The sequence below is a fragment of the Mustela erminea genome, chromosome 5, assembly GCF_009829155.1.
Source record: "Mustela erminea isolate mMusErm1 chromosome 5, mMusErm1.Pri, whole genome shotgun sequence".
NCBI lineage: Eukaryota > Metazoa > Chordata > Mammalia > Carnivora > Mustelidae > Mustela > Mustela erminea.
Genome location: NC_045618.1, coordinates 37,831,392 through 37,845,669, shown reverse-complemented (window position 1 = coordinate 37,845,669; position 14,278 = coordinate 37,831,392). Strand labels below are relative to the sequence as shown.

Genomic DNA, 14,278 nt, shown 5'->3' with positions numbered 1-14,278 from the left:
ATATTCCATAGCACCGGAGGTCCTAGTTCGTTGCATTTTTTTTCCCCTTTTCTTCGCTACCTTTTTTGGCCTAGAGGCTGTTATGGGTAGGCTTTGAAGATAGACCATAGGACAGGAAATGGCTTGTGAATTGGCACAGAGTTTAGAAATCACAAGGAGAGCATTTCAGATCCCGAATCCAAGAACGATGAGATCCCTTCAGGCCTCCCCATTTGTGGCCTCGCTCAGACCGGGCTTTCCCCCCACGAAGTCCCAGGGTCCGGCTCTACTGGAATCAGCAGCCCCAACCCTCAAGAAAGGGCTCTGATCTTTAGGTTGTGGTGAAGCTGGGATTAAGCGCTCCGATCCCAGGCGGCTAGGAAGAGGCCGAGCTCCGGAGCGGATCTGAGTGAGACTTGTTGCTGGGGAAAACCGCAGCGTTGTTTCCCAGGGGAAGGGCTGACGTTCCCTGGCCTACACGGCCCGCTCGACTCGACGCCCGGGGCTGCCCGACTCTCGCAGGCGGGCACGTTCGTCAGCTTCCCCGCGCGGAAGCGGACGGCGCGCCCCCGCCACGCGCGCCCCCGCCACGCGCACTCCCCACGCGCACAGCCCCGCCACAAGCCTGCCTCCTACACGAGCCCCCCACGCACGCTCTCCCCGCCGCGCGCGCCCCCAGCCCTGCGCCCCAGCACGCGCGCCGTCGGCCCTTTCCCGCCGCGCTTCCTAGCGCCGCTAGCGCGCACGGGCAGGGGGAGGCGCTGCGGCCGCTGGGGGAGCGCCGCCTCCTCTTCCTCCACCTCCTCCCTCCCGCCTCCTCCCTCTTCTCCTCCTCCACCCCCTCCTCCTCCTCCTCTACACTACTGTTCCCACTCCTGGGCGGGGGCGGGCGCGTCCGGTTTGCTGGAACCGTTCGGAAATGGCAACTTGCGCGGTGGAGGTGTTCGGGCTCCCGGAGGACGAGGTGCGGGGGCCGAGGGGCTGCGGGGTGGGCTTCCCTTCTCGCCGCTCATCAGCCGGACCGGAGGAGGAGGAGGCGGCCCGAGAGTCGGCTGTCAGCCCCTGTTCCCGCCGCGCGAGCTCTGGGAGCGCGCAAGGCGCCGTAGGGACCTGGGGCGGCCCGGCGCGCGGGTGTGTGGGTGCGTGGGGTGGGGGCTTGCTTTAGCGAGCGGCATTTTCTTCGCCGGGCTGGGGACTCCATACCCCTGTCCTCCCCAAGCCGCCGCCTTCCTTGCAGTTTCCTTCAGGAAGTGCCGAGGAGGGGCGCTAGGCTGCGAGAGGCGTGGGTGCGCGGGGGGACGCGCGGCGCCCCGCCGGCCTCTTCCTGCCGCCCCCTGCCGAGGGTGCGTGCTGGGGCGGGCGGGGGGTGGATTTCCCCGGAGTTCAGCATCCCGTCCCGGCTGCGGATGAGCCTGCGCTGACACAGGCCCGCTGGACTTCACGGACTTTCAAGTGTCATAAGCAGTTGGGATTTTCTTTTTGCGTCTGAAATTGTTTTTAACTCCCCTGACTGGAGAATGCGATGGGAAAGCAGGCAGACAGATTTTCCTCTTCGCGTTTAGCAACAAGTGTCCAGTGTGGCAAGTTCAGGGTACGTTTCACTGGTCTTAAGTGATATTTAAAAAATAAAGCCGAGGGGCACCTGGGTGGCTCAGTGGGTTGAGCCTCTGCCTTCGGCTCGGGTCATGGTCCCAGGGTCCCATGGTCCTGGGATCGAGCCCCGCATGGGGCTCTCCGCTCAGCGGGGAGCATGCTTCCCCATCTCTCTCTGCCTGCCTCTTGGCCTACTTGTGATCTCTCTCTATCAAATAAATAAACAAAATCTTAAAGAAAAAAAAAAAAAAGCCGAACAGGTACAAATACTTGGACGAACTTCCCATAGCTGTTCGCTTTAAAAATTAAGTTCCATGATTTGAGAAGGCAAAGCTGTCCTTTCGCAGCGAAATAACTTAGGCTGGTGATGCCTCACGGTTAGTAAAACTGAGGCCATTTGGAAATAAAATTATTCCGTTTTAGTATGAGATGTGGCTTCTCTAAACTCCTGATGATTGTCTCAAAAATGGGAATGGGTGGGAGAAGAAAAGGTATCCAGTCTAACAGTGATTAGTTCAGTTCGGGGGGAAAAATCAAATTTAAGCATTTTTGTTGACTGGCTAAGCTGTCACACATACTTATTATCAAGATTAGACCTTAACTGTAATATATCACTGTAAATTTATCTTCTGACAGTGTTGGAATATTTCCTTCTCTTAGTAACTTGGTATCTTCAGATGTCTTTTACAAAATGTCTTTTACATTTATCTCAGAGTTTTTTGTATCTAAATAGTGGGCAACTTATTTATGCAGGCAAGTTATCTCAGAGTGTTTTGAGACTAATCATGTGATAGATGAGAATTTAATTTCTTAATTATTGCTACCAAAAGAGAAGCAAAGTGGTGGAAAAATGGTGGCAGCTTGGTAGACCCCCAGAAACAACAGTCAGTATGCTATCGCCAGAGATGATATTCCTGCTAAAGTCCATTATTGTTCAGCAGAAGAGATCAGAGGAAAATAATGTGGTGTTGAACCTGTGATAGCTTTCTCATCTGTCAGACCTCCCTGCTTTGCAACCATAAGCTGTTCAGTGCAGATACCCTCAAACTGACATTCAACCCAATCAGGCTGGCCTTGGACTTTCTTTCCTTTTTGTTATTACTCAGTGGTAGATCCTGATTTCCAGATTTCTCATTGCATTCCCTTCCAGCAAAGCCAGCCGATCATAGAATATTGCCGAAGGCATGGTTCACTCTCCTCTCTTGGTTCAGGTTCTGTTTTCCGTGATCTGCTTCTCACATCATGCTTCTTCTCAGATGAAATAATGTGAATTATGGCAGTTAGTGGCTTGGTCAGTAAGCAACTGGGGCTAAAGGCCAGAAGCTCCACCCGTTGAAATGAGGTGTTCCTGAGCTTGCATCCTGAGGGATTTGTACTTCTAGGAAGTTGCATGGCCTGGGGCCCGCTCTGTTTGCATGTTGGGGGTCCAGTTGTCAGTGCCATGACTCAGAGTTCTTGCAGCTCTCTCTGTCTGCTTTGTCCACATTAATGAAGAGAGTTGGATCGGACGGAAGAGAAGAGACATGATGATGGAGTGTTGTCTTCCGCTTCTTCCCCTGCGTGATTCTTTCAACAGACATTATTAACTGTCTGTTCTGGGTCATGCAGTGTGCTGTCCACCAGGGATAGAAAGAGAAAAAACAGTCCCTGCCTGTTTTTTGAAGAGCTCACAGCCTGGTGGGAATGATAAAAATCACTTGTTTTCTGGTAGAGATTGTCATCTCATCACTCTTACTTGACATTTATTTTCTGGTCCATCACAAAGTAAAAGAGGGCTCAGAAGGGCCTCCCCCCTCAGTTTTTTTTTTTTTTTTTTTTTTTTTTAAGAAAGACTGTTGTTTCCTAGAACTCACAGACTACTTGGGGATAGGCAGCCCTCTGCTGTTGATTAAAAATAAGGTAGCTTTTCTGTTACAGCAGAAAGTGATGATTCTTATTTTAAATTTGAAACTGAAATGAGAAGAAAAATGAACAGACATAGGATATAAGATACTTAGAGCATTGTGATTTAACCAATATTTTTATCCACTGGGTCACACTGTATGAGCATATTAGTGGCTCAATGAAGTAGGCCAAAGTTTAGGTCATAATTCCTCTCTGTCACTTTTCAGTGAGTTTTAGTTCTTATTCCACATATAAATGTCTTTTAGTGAGAGAAGTTTCTGGCTTCATGTGCAAAATGTTGTCATTAAAGAATAACAAACTAAGGAAGTAGTGAATATAAATTATACCAGATTTGCTCTGACAGTCTCTTGGGATTAACAATAGAGACTAATTCCCACTAACCTTTGGTGAGGAGGCATGTGGAAGCTCTGGACAGTGGAATTCGGCATCCCTTCCAGCCTCTTTTCAGTGGACTTCCCTATTAGACAGAGGTTGGAAAGCCAAACAGCACGTTTCTCATACTTTCTGGCACTTAGCATTCTGGAAATGGGTTTTGAAATAAGTTTCCCTGTACGGCCCACTTCCTTGAGATTTGGAAAGTAGAAATGAAGTGGAGCCTAAGTTCTTGTTTCTTTGGCTTGTTCTTCTGACAAGCACAGTCATGTAGACGTTGACTTTTCCAGCAAAAGTGTTTCAATATCTGGTAACCTGTTTTGAGAAGATTGGTAGGAAGTTTCGGAATCTGTGGTGGTGGCAGCTTCCTGATGACTAGTTGGGTACATTTGTAAAGCCAGCAGATCTGGGGGTGGCTTCTGAGTCCCTGTCTTCCTGACAGGGGGTGGGGGAGCAGAAGTGACACTGTCCTGGGTGGGCCAGTTCGAGCTGTTTCCAGGGCCTCCGGAGGCCCAGCCTTGCAGCCTGCCCCTCCAGCTCTTCCCAACGACTTTGTAAACAGCCAATTCCCCGGATTGACTTCTTTATTCTTAAAACATCTAGACTGATGTCCATTTCCTGCACCTGAAACCTGAGGGAAGGAAAGGGAACGAGCTGAGAGTGTCTGCTGCCAGTTTGGAAGACTAGTTTGCACATGTAGAGGAAGGGGTGACTTTGGTGGGGACAGCGACAACAGTGCATAAGCAGCAGGGTAACTAAGAACGGCATCTGCTGATGCTTCTAGAACCCCAGTGCTACGCAGAAGCAGACCTGGCCTGTCCTGGCATCACACCGAGTTCCCAAACCTCTACTCAACGGCACACAAAGGAGAAGCACCGTGGAAGCCAGCTGCGTTAGCACCTCTCCCACACTTTCTTGTGTTCATTTTGCCATTGCTCCTTTTTTGCAGCTCCTTAATCCCAGCATCATCCTATTTCTCATGGGTTTCCATGGGACCAAAGAAGTGGATAAAGAGATTTTATTTTGTAGCAGTTTATATTTTAGTTATTTTAAACCAGCAGAAGAGTTGAAAGTACAGCACAAAGAAGTCCAGATCCTCCTCGTGCTGGTTCTCCAGCTGTTGACATTCCACAACTGCTCCATAACACTTTTTGCCATTTTCATTAATCTTTTTCTTTTCCTTTTTTTTTGAAGATTTATGTATTTATTTCAGAGAGAGAGAGAGTGAGAGAGAGCATGTGCACACGAGCAGAGGGAAGGGCAGAGGCAGAGGGAGAGAGAGAGAGAATCTCAGGGGCACTGTGTGCTGAGTGCTGAGCCCAACACGGGGCTCGATCTCATGACCCTGAGATCAAGACCTGAGCCAAAATCAAGAGTCTGGTGCTTAACCTACTGAGCCACCTAGGTGCCCCCTAATGCCCCTCTTCTTCTAAACCATTTGAGGGCAAACTGCAGACCCAGTGCCCTGTCTCCTCTTAATACTTTGGTGTGTATTTTCCTAAAACAAGAACACTTTTTAGTTTTTTAACAAGCAAACTTTTTAAAAGATTTTATTTATTTAAGAGAGAGTGTGAAAGTAAGAGAGCATGAGCAGGAGGAGTGGCAGGGGGAATGGCAGAGGGAGGGAGCCTGATATGGGGCTGGATCCCAGGACCCTGGGATCATGACCCAAGCCGGAGGCAGTTGCTTAACTGACTGAGCCACTCAGGTGCCCCAACAAGAACATTTTCCTACATAACAGCTGTCCATTCCTCTAAGGCAGAAAATCAGCGCTGATATGACACTACCCTCCAAAGTGCAGAGCCCATCAGTCTTTGCCAGGTGTTCTCATAATTTCTCTTTTTCCTTTCTGGTCCAAGAGCCCAGGTAGGAGCATAGGTTGTGGATACGTGCCATGGCTTTGCGGTCTCTTCTCATCTGTATAGTTCCTTGACCGTTACAGAGTACAGGCCGTACGACCTGTAGGAGGTTCCCCGGCCTGGGTCTGTTTACTGCTTTCCCAGGGCCATGGCACAGCCATGCTTTTTTGGCAGGAATCGCAGAGACGATGCTGTGCCTCCCATGAGGGGTGCACAATATTAATTTGTCCGTCACCATCAACAATAACCTTGCTCACTTGATTATTTTGGTGCCCACCAGGTTTCTTTTTTGTAATTTCCATCCAGCTCTTTTAGCATTCATTGATGACTTACACTTGAATCAAACACCACTAATTTTTTTTTTAATTTCCATCTTTATTGGTTGGCATTCTGTGTAAGAAGAGCTTTCCCTTTCTCCTTTATTTATATGAGCACGAATAGGTAAAATTCCACCTTATTCAATGGGTTGTAATTATTTACTATCATTAACTATTTTGTTGCTCAAATGATCACCGTTTGGTCAGCGGAAGCCCTTTCAAGGGGGTTCCTAGTTTATTGTGACAAGTCCCCATCCTTTGAACCCTCCCTGACTTTCTAGCAGCAGACACTCCAGACTCCTCTTGTATTTTACCTGCCCCCCCTGCTGTCTGCCATTCCTCCTAGGAACACTGGTGCCATTTAAGAGATAAGGCCTTTCAGAAGCCAAGATTGGGGTCTTCAGTGATTGGGGTCTTCAGAGTGCACATTCCTGTTGAATGTCATTGCTCTTTAGCCATCTCAGCAGTAAAGAAAAGTGTGTGTGTGTGTGTACACACATAAACGTATATCACTTTCTATGTCCATCTGTATACGTGTATTTAAAAATCATGAATTCGTATTAGTTTTCGAATTCAAATCTAATGCCTCAGGGTTCTTTACAGCCATAAGTACCTTCTCTACGAGTAAAAATTCCGACTTTTTATTATTCTCATTATTTTTACTTATTTGCCCGGTCTCTTTACTTATGTTTTTGATATCCCTGATTTCCCAAGCACGCAGGCATCTCCCCTGTCTACCACTTTCCACTTTAGTAGGAGTACTGCTGGGGCCCAGAGTCGCCGGGGCCCCGTGCCAGTGGGCACCGACTGCTGGGTCTCTGCATGGCACCGCCCTTTTCCTCTCCTGCCCCAGGCTGATGAGCCTGCTGACCGTGAACCTCCATCAGACTGCCTCCTCCACCCAAGCCCTGCCTAAGCTGGGCCCGACGTTGATTCCTCTGCACCAGGCCGAGATTAGAGGGGACTATATGTATGTATCTTTTTACAGTTAACTATTAGTAATTCATCTATCATATAGGAATAGGATCTTGGAGCTGGAAGGCACCATAAATAAATCACTTAGGGTAAACAGGGGTATAGAAAATAAAATCTGACTAGGATGGAATTCTGGCTTTGTCACTCTCTGTGATTCAGCCTAGGTATTTGACATCTGCCGGAGCCTGCTCCTTACATCAGCTGATTCCCCCCTTCCCTAGCTGTGTCTGGTATTACAAAAATTCTGTAGCACTGAAAAAATTTAAGATTGCTGATCTGAATGGCTAAACCCACCGTCTACTGAATTATGTGGCCGAAGGTGTTACTGACCTTTCACTTGTTAGTCTGGCTCCGGTTGCTAATCCTATCAAAGTTTTGAGAGGGAGAAAGACCACACAAACAAATGAGAAAAGGCTTTGATAAGACTTTTCTGAAGTCTTGAGGAATTAATATGTCTGTAATGCAACATCATAGCCCTGTGGCCTGACCCAAAAGTTTGGCTTCCTCCCATATGAGATGTGCACTGGCAATGAATGTGAACCATCACGTCATATTTTCATGTCAAATCACATTTTCTGCCTGAAGTACATCCTGCAGAAGTTTTTTTAGTGTTTGCTGGTAATAAACTTCTTTGGTTTTGTTTTTGCATAAAGATGCTTTCATGAAAATATCCTCCTCTAAGGTAAAAGCATCAGTCTAAATATATTCAGGGCTGCCTCTAATTAAATGCCTGCTGTATTCCAAGCACCAGGTCACATGTTCTTATATTTTAGTTGTAATCATCCAAACAGTTTTGCAGAAGTAGATAGTGTTATCTCCATTTTACAGATAAGGAATGTGAGATTGTGATTTGCCTAAGGACTTGGTCCTATTAGGTAGCTAGTGATCTGCACTTGAATCTCAGATTTCTTCAATACCAAAGACTTGGTCTTTCCACTGTCCTTCTGCAAATAGTTGTCCAAATAGAAGAATTTAACAGAAGAGACTCTCTTCTGTTGAAGGCAACAAATGTAACATGTGCAAAATTAACTTGTAATCATTCTTATGTTCTTCCACTTCTTCTGTCTTTTTTTGTTAGAAGATTTTAGCTGGACCTTTGAAGTACTTGAATTCTGTATTTGCTTAAGTATTTGTTGAATATTTACTATGGGTGAGGCATTTGGATCAGGCCATGAGGTGATAGTGATGAATGACAGACCTCACTGAATTTATCACCTACAGGAAGAAAAGGACAGTAAATACGGAATCACACAAACATTTTATAGGTATGAAGGAAAAGGCAGGTGAGATAAAAGTATACAACAGGAATGATGAATTCATCTTCCATGGTATGAAGGAGGGGAGAGAGTAATAAGGAAAGGCTGAGGAAGTCACCTTTAAGATGAACATAAGGATGAATAGGGGTTAGTGAGGCAAAGACTGGGGCAAAGGAGCCTTCCAGGTAGGCAGAACTCACTGCGTGTGCAGAAGGTAAGATGGAGAGGAAGAAGAAGACTAGGGTGGTGGTGTCAGATGAGTGTGGAGAGAAGGGAAGATCAGAGCCTGGGCAGGCAGATGAGGGAAACTTGCCAAACATGTGTGTGGACACCGCACACACACACACACACACACACACATCATCATCATCATCATCATCATCATCATCATCACCACCACTAACATTTTTTTAGAGTTACTCTTTGCTCCTCAGGTATTTAACTTTTTCTCTATTTGTTATTCATGTGTTGTCACATCTCTGGCTTTCCATCTAGGATCACGATTTTCTGCCTGAAGTACATCCTGTAGAAGTTTTTTTAGTGTTTGCTGGTGATAAACTTCCTTGGTTTTTGTTTTTGTCTGATAATATCTCTATTTTGTTTTTCTTCTTTTCTTGGGCAGGGCTTCAGAAGGGGAGTGGAGTAAAACTTACAAACAGCGAAATGCAGATTTTTAAACATACACTTTGACGTACAGTGTGCATGTGACACACAGCCCAATTAAGATAGAGAGTATTTTCATCACTCCTGGGGCACCTAGGAGGCTCAGTCAATTAAGTGTCTGCCTTTGGCTCAGGTCATGATCCCGGGGTCCTGGGATGGAGACCCACATTGGGCTCCCTGCTTACTCTCTTTAAATAAATGAAATATTAAAAAAAAAAATTCCATCACTCCAGAATGTCCCCTTGGGCCCTCTTCCAGTCAGCTTCCCACTTCACTCTCCAGAGGCAACCTTTTATCACCATGCTTATCCTTTGGCCTGTCCTGGAACTCCATAGAAATGGAATCATATAGTACGTATTCTTTTGTATCTGGCTCCTTTTGTCTAACGTAATGTTTTTCAGTCACCCATGTGGTTGTTTGTAAAAGCAACTCATTCATTTTATTGCTGAGTAGTATTCCATTGTATGAGTATACCAGATCTTTATCCATTCTCCTTTTGACAGACACTCCCATTGTTCCAGCTTTCGGCTACTGTGAATAACCTACTGTGAACATTCATCTACAAATCTTATGAAAATTTCTTTCCCACAAACATAGGTTAATAAGCTTGATGTGTATCTTTCCAGAGGCATTTCATGTATAAAGAAGCGTGCGTGGTGCTATCACATGTAAGAGTAGTGTTAAAATGTGACGGGATGAGGAGCTGTTCTTTTTCAGAAATTACATGGTTCGGATCGAATAACTAAAGTTACAGTTTTCTAGTTGGGGAATAGTCCCTGAGCTGCATTAATGATAGCCCTTCCCTGTCTTACCTTCATGCTCTACGTGTGGGTCTCAGCTTTAGTGTTCATCAGAATCAGCTGGAGAGTTTGTTAAAACACAGACTACTGTCCCCACCAGACTGTCTGATTCAGTAGACGTGGGGCCTGAAAGCATGTGTTTTGATAAATTCCCTTGTGCTCCTACCACTGGTCCAGGGAATACCCTTTGAGAACCACAGCTGGTCCTAAATCTAAGGATTCTGGGTATTCTAGTTTATCATGGTTACTACGGCCAAACACTGCTTTGACCATGTAAGCAAATCCATAGCACTTACACACGCCACCTTTACTGGGACTGTCCTCATTTCATGGATTTTCCGGTACATGTCATCTAGCATTGATATTTTTTTTTTTTTTGACAGAGAGAGAGATCACAAGTAGGCAGAGAGGCAGGCAGAGACAGAGGGGGAAGCAGGCTCCCTGCTGAGCAGAGGACCCGATGTGGGGCTCGATCCCAGGACACCAAGATCACAACCCGAGCCAAAGGCAGCGGCTTAATCCACTGAGCCACCCAGGCGCCCCTAGCACTGACATTTTTATAAAATGTCTCAAGTCAGTTTACACAGCAGAGGAACAAAACTGCTAGCAGTCCACAGGTTCGGATTTTTAGTTTTGAAAATATGGGCACCATAAATGATCTAACATGTTGCCCCCCCCCCCAAAAAAAGGAGAAAGATAAGAAATACATCCTTCCTTTCTACTCTAGCAGTTTTTAACATAAATGTGCGGTGTTTATATTATTGCATTGTGTGAGTACAGTAGTCACATCAGAACCCTTATGTCATGTTTATAACTAGTGCACTTTTTTTGTTCACTTTAGTTTTCTATATACGTGTCACAAATTTGCAAACTGTCTGACGAAGCTTTAGAACTACTCCATGCAGATGTTCTATCTATATATATATGTATAATGGATGCTATCCATTCCCTTTTCTGCATTCTAGTTGGGGACAGCCTCTTGCTCTGTCGCATCCATCTGAACTGCTTCCACTCTACACCTGCTTTGTAGCCATCCCCTGCAGACTTCCATATGCCGTTCTTGTGAGAATTCTCTTGAACTCTTTTCTCCGTTGGAGCCACTGTTTGCTTAATCTCTTCTCTTTACTTAGTCCTTTCTCCTAACTTACTCCCTCATTTGCTGACGTACATCATCGGTATAGTGGGCAGGTACTGTTGACTGAACTGTTTGGAGATAGGGTTATTTCCAGTGGGACTCCCACATATAAATATTTATAACACTTGGTTCCTCTCCCTCCACCCCCCTGCCACGTCATCAGTTTCCTCGGAGAGAAGTCTTCCAGTCTTCTGTTTGGGCGCTGTAGATCTGGTGGCCAGTGTTCTGGGCTCACTGTGCAAACTTTCCCCTGTTTTCCATAAAGTGCCTTATTTCTACTTTCAGCTACTTCAGAAAGCTTTGAGGTTAATCAAGAATTTGTCAGCCCCTGCTATGTGCCAATTATTCTGCCGGGTTCCACAGAGAATACCCAGATAATGAAAAGATAAACTTCTTGAGCTTCAAAATCTCACAATTTTAATAGTGGGAAAAGACACCTCGTTATCTCCTCAGACAGGAGAGGACGTGTGATAAGTGCTATAAAAAGGGGCCTTTCACAGCAAAAGGGGAAAATTCGTTTCAGCTATGAAGGCTTGTAGAAAAAATAGTATTTGGACTTAGAAGGAAGGACAAGTCTTTAAAAAAAACTACAATTTAATTTTTTTATTTATTTACCTGACAGAGATCACAAGTAGGCAGTAGGTGGGGGTGGAGGGATCAGGCTCCCCGCTGAGCAGAGAGCCCGAGGTGGGGCTGGATCCCAGGACTCTGGAATCACAACCTGAGCTGAAGGCAGAGGATTAACCCACTGAGACACCCAGGCACCCCTACAATTTAAAATTTTTTTAAAAAGATCTTATTTATTTGACAGAGAGAGAGAGAGAAAGAGAGAGAGCAAACAGCAGAGTGTGGTGGCGGTGGGGGGGTGGTGGTGGGGGAAGTAAGTTCCCCGCTGAGCAGGAAGCCTGATGCAGGACTCGATCTGAACACCCTGGGATCATGACCTCAGCCAAAACTGAGAGTCAGGTGCTCAACCAACAGAGCCAGTCAGGCACCCCTATCATCTCATTATTTTATTTCATTTTTTAAAATAGTTACTATCGCAGTTGTATATTTCCTTCTAATCTTTCCATCAGCACATATTTTTATAGTTATCATAGAATAGATACCACTCTGCATCCTGATATTTTCTAGTTAACATGATACAATATGTAATATTAATAATACATTTTAAGTGCTCGCTTTGGCAGCACATATACTAAAATAATACATTTTAAATGGTTGCTCAAGGGGTGCCTGGGTGGCTCAGCGGGTTAAAGCCTCTACCTTCGGCTCAGGTCATGATCTCAGGGTCCTGAGATCGAGCCCCACATCGGGCTCTCTGCTCAGCGGGGAGCCTGCTTCTTCCCCTCTCTCTCTCTGCCTGCCTCTCTGCCTACTTGTGATCTCTCTCTGTCAAATAAATAAATAAAATATTTAAAAATAAATAAATAAAATCTTTATAAATAAATAAATAAATAAATAAATAAATAAATGGTTGCTCAGATGATACAGGGTTTTAAGAATGAAGAGGTAGGGGATGGAGAAGACTATCCCAGGCAGAGGGAGTCCAACTTGTGTAAAATCTCAGAGGTAAGTAGACACAGGGAATCTTTTTTAAAAAGTAGACTGACTGGATATGTGAGAAGGGAGTTAGGTATGAGAGGGAGGCAACAGAAGGCTGGGAGAAGGATGAAGAGAGGAACAAAAATTCTTCTAAGACATGTGAGAGATGGAAAGATTTAAAGCTCTACGTTTCCTATTCCTGAAGATTAGCTGTTTTCATGAATTGTGGAGATATCTCAGGCCTGGAAAGCCATTTTTAATTCCTATAGCCTTCTACATTGATAATGCACTGTCATTTTGTTTTGCACTGTCGTTGAGAAAAACCACATATTTTTGGCTAGGATTTGTAACTTCGCTATATTACTTTCATAGATAAAGAAAGATTTCTTAGGAGTAGAAGGGGAAGTATCAAACTTTAAAGAAGAGCTGTGATCTATTCGGGGATAATGTTCCTGTTTTGAATAAGGAGAAGATGTTTAATTTTCATTTCTTTTTTCCTCATTTGAGCACTGTCCACATCTCTATTTTTTTATTAATTATTTTTATAACATATAATGTATTATTTGCCCCAGGGATAGAGGTCTGTGAATCATCAGGCTTACACACTTCACAGCACTCACCATAACACATACCCTCCCCAGTGTCCATAACCCAACCACCCTCTCCACACCCCACCTCCCCCCAGCAACCCTCAGTTTGTTTTGTGAGATTAAGAGTCTTAAGGTTTGTCTCCCTCCCGGTCCCATCTTGTTTGATTTTTTCCTTCCCTATTCCCCAAACCCCCACTCTGCCTTTCAACTTCCTCATATCAGGGAGATCATCTGATAATTGTCTAGTTCCATCCATGTCATTGCAAAAGGCAAGATTTCATTTCTTTTGATGGCTGCATAGTATTCCATTGTATATATACACCACATCTTCTTTATCCATTCATCTGTTGATGGACATCTGGGCTCTTTCCACAGTTTGGCTATTGTGGGTGTTGCTGCTATGAACATTGGGGTGCACATGCCCCTTCGGGTCACTACATTTGTATCTTCAGGCTAAATACCCAGTAGTGCGATTGTTGGGTCATAGGGTAGCTCTATTTTCAACTTTCTGAGGAACCTCCATGCTGTTTTCCAGAGTGGCTGCACCAGCTTGCATTCCCACCAACAGCGTAGGAGGGCTCCCCTTTCTCTGCATCCTCGCCAGCATCTGTCGTTTCCTGACTTGTTAATTTTAGCCATTCTGACTGGTGGGAGGTGGTACCTCATTGTGGTTTTGATTCGTATTTCCCTGATGCTGAGGAGGCCAGTATTACCTTGATCCCCAAACCAGACAAAGACCCCAGCAAAAAGAAGAATTACAGACCAATATCCTTGATGAACACGTCTCTATTAACAGTACTTTGAATACCGTGTTTTCAAAGATACTGAAGAGTTCAGTCTCTTGTTGCAGCATTTATGTTCTTCTTTAGTTTCAAAGATGCTGTGAGATATTATGATTTCTGCTTATGGTGATGATTACAAAGGCTCGTTTGGCAATTTTCTAGCATTAATTTATAAAATGCACTTAAGTGAATGAAAGTATGAAAATAAAGTGCTTCTTACTTAGTTTTATGACAGAATCTTAATATAGCTTCACATCAGTTAACCACAACACCCCAAATAACTAGTTCTGATATCTGTGGTAAGAAATGCAAGGAGAAAATTTAAAAGCTAAATGTGTTTCTGGCTGTGAGTAATTTATCACTCCCTGAGTTTTTAAAATTAGCACATGTTAACATTTTTCTCCAGGAGACTTCTGGGGGATAGTTTCTGTAGAGGTTCCACTAATATGGAGTAACTTCTTAGGAGGGTTGTGGTAGTCTCTTTCCTCAATTAAGTTTAAATATAAA

The 14,278-nt window shown here is 44.8% G+C and overlaps 1 protein-coding gene across 1 annotated transcript in view; it reads left to right on the top strand.

Annotated features, from left to right (window-relative positions):
* The first annotated feature begins 775 nt into the window (after positions 1–775).
* NEDD4 (NEDD4 E3 ubiquitin protein ligase) overlaps positions 776–14,278 on the top strand; it is a 133,970-nt gene continuing 120,467 nt past the window's right edge. The window contains exon 1 of the mRNA XM_032342640.1: positions 776–943. Within this exon, the coding sequence (XP_032198531.1) occupies positions 899–943 (45 nt within the window). The 5' untranslated portion in view covers positions 776–898. The remainder of the gene's footprint in view (positions 944–14,278) is intronic.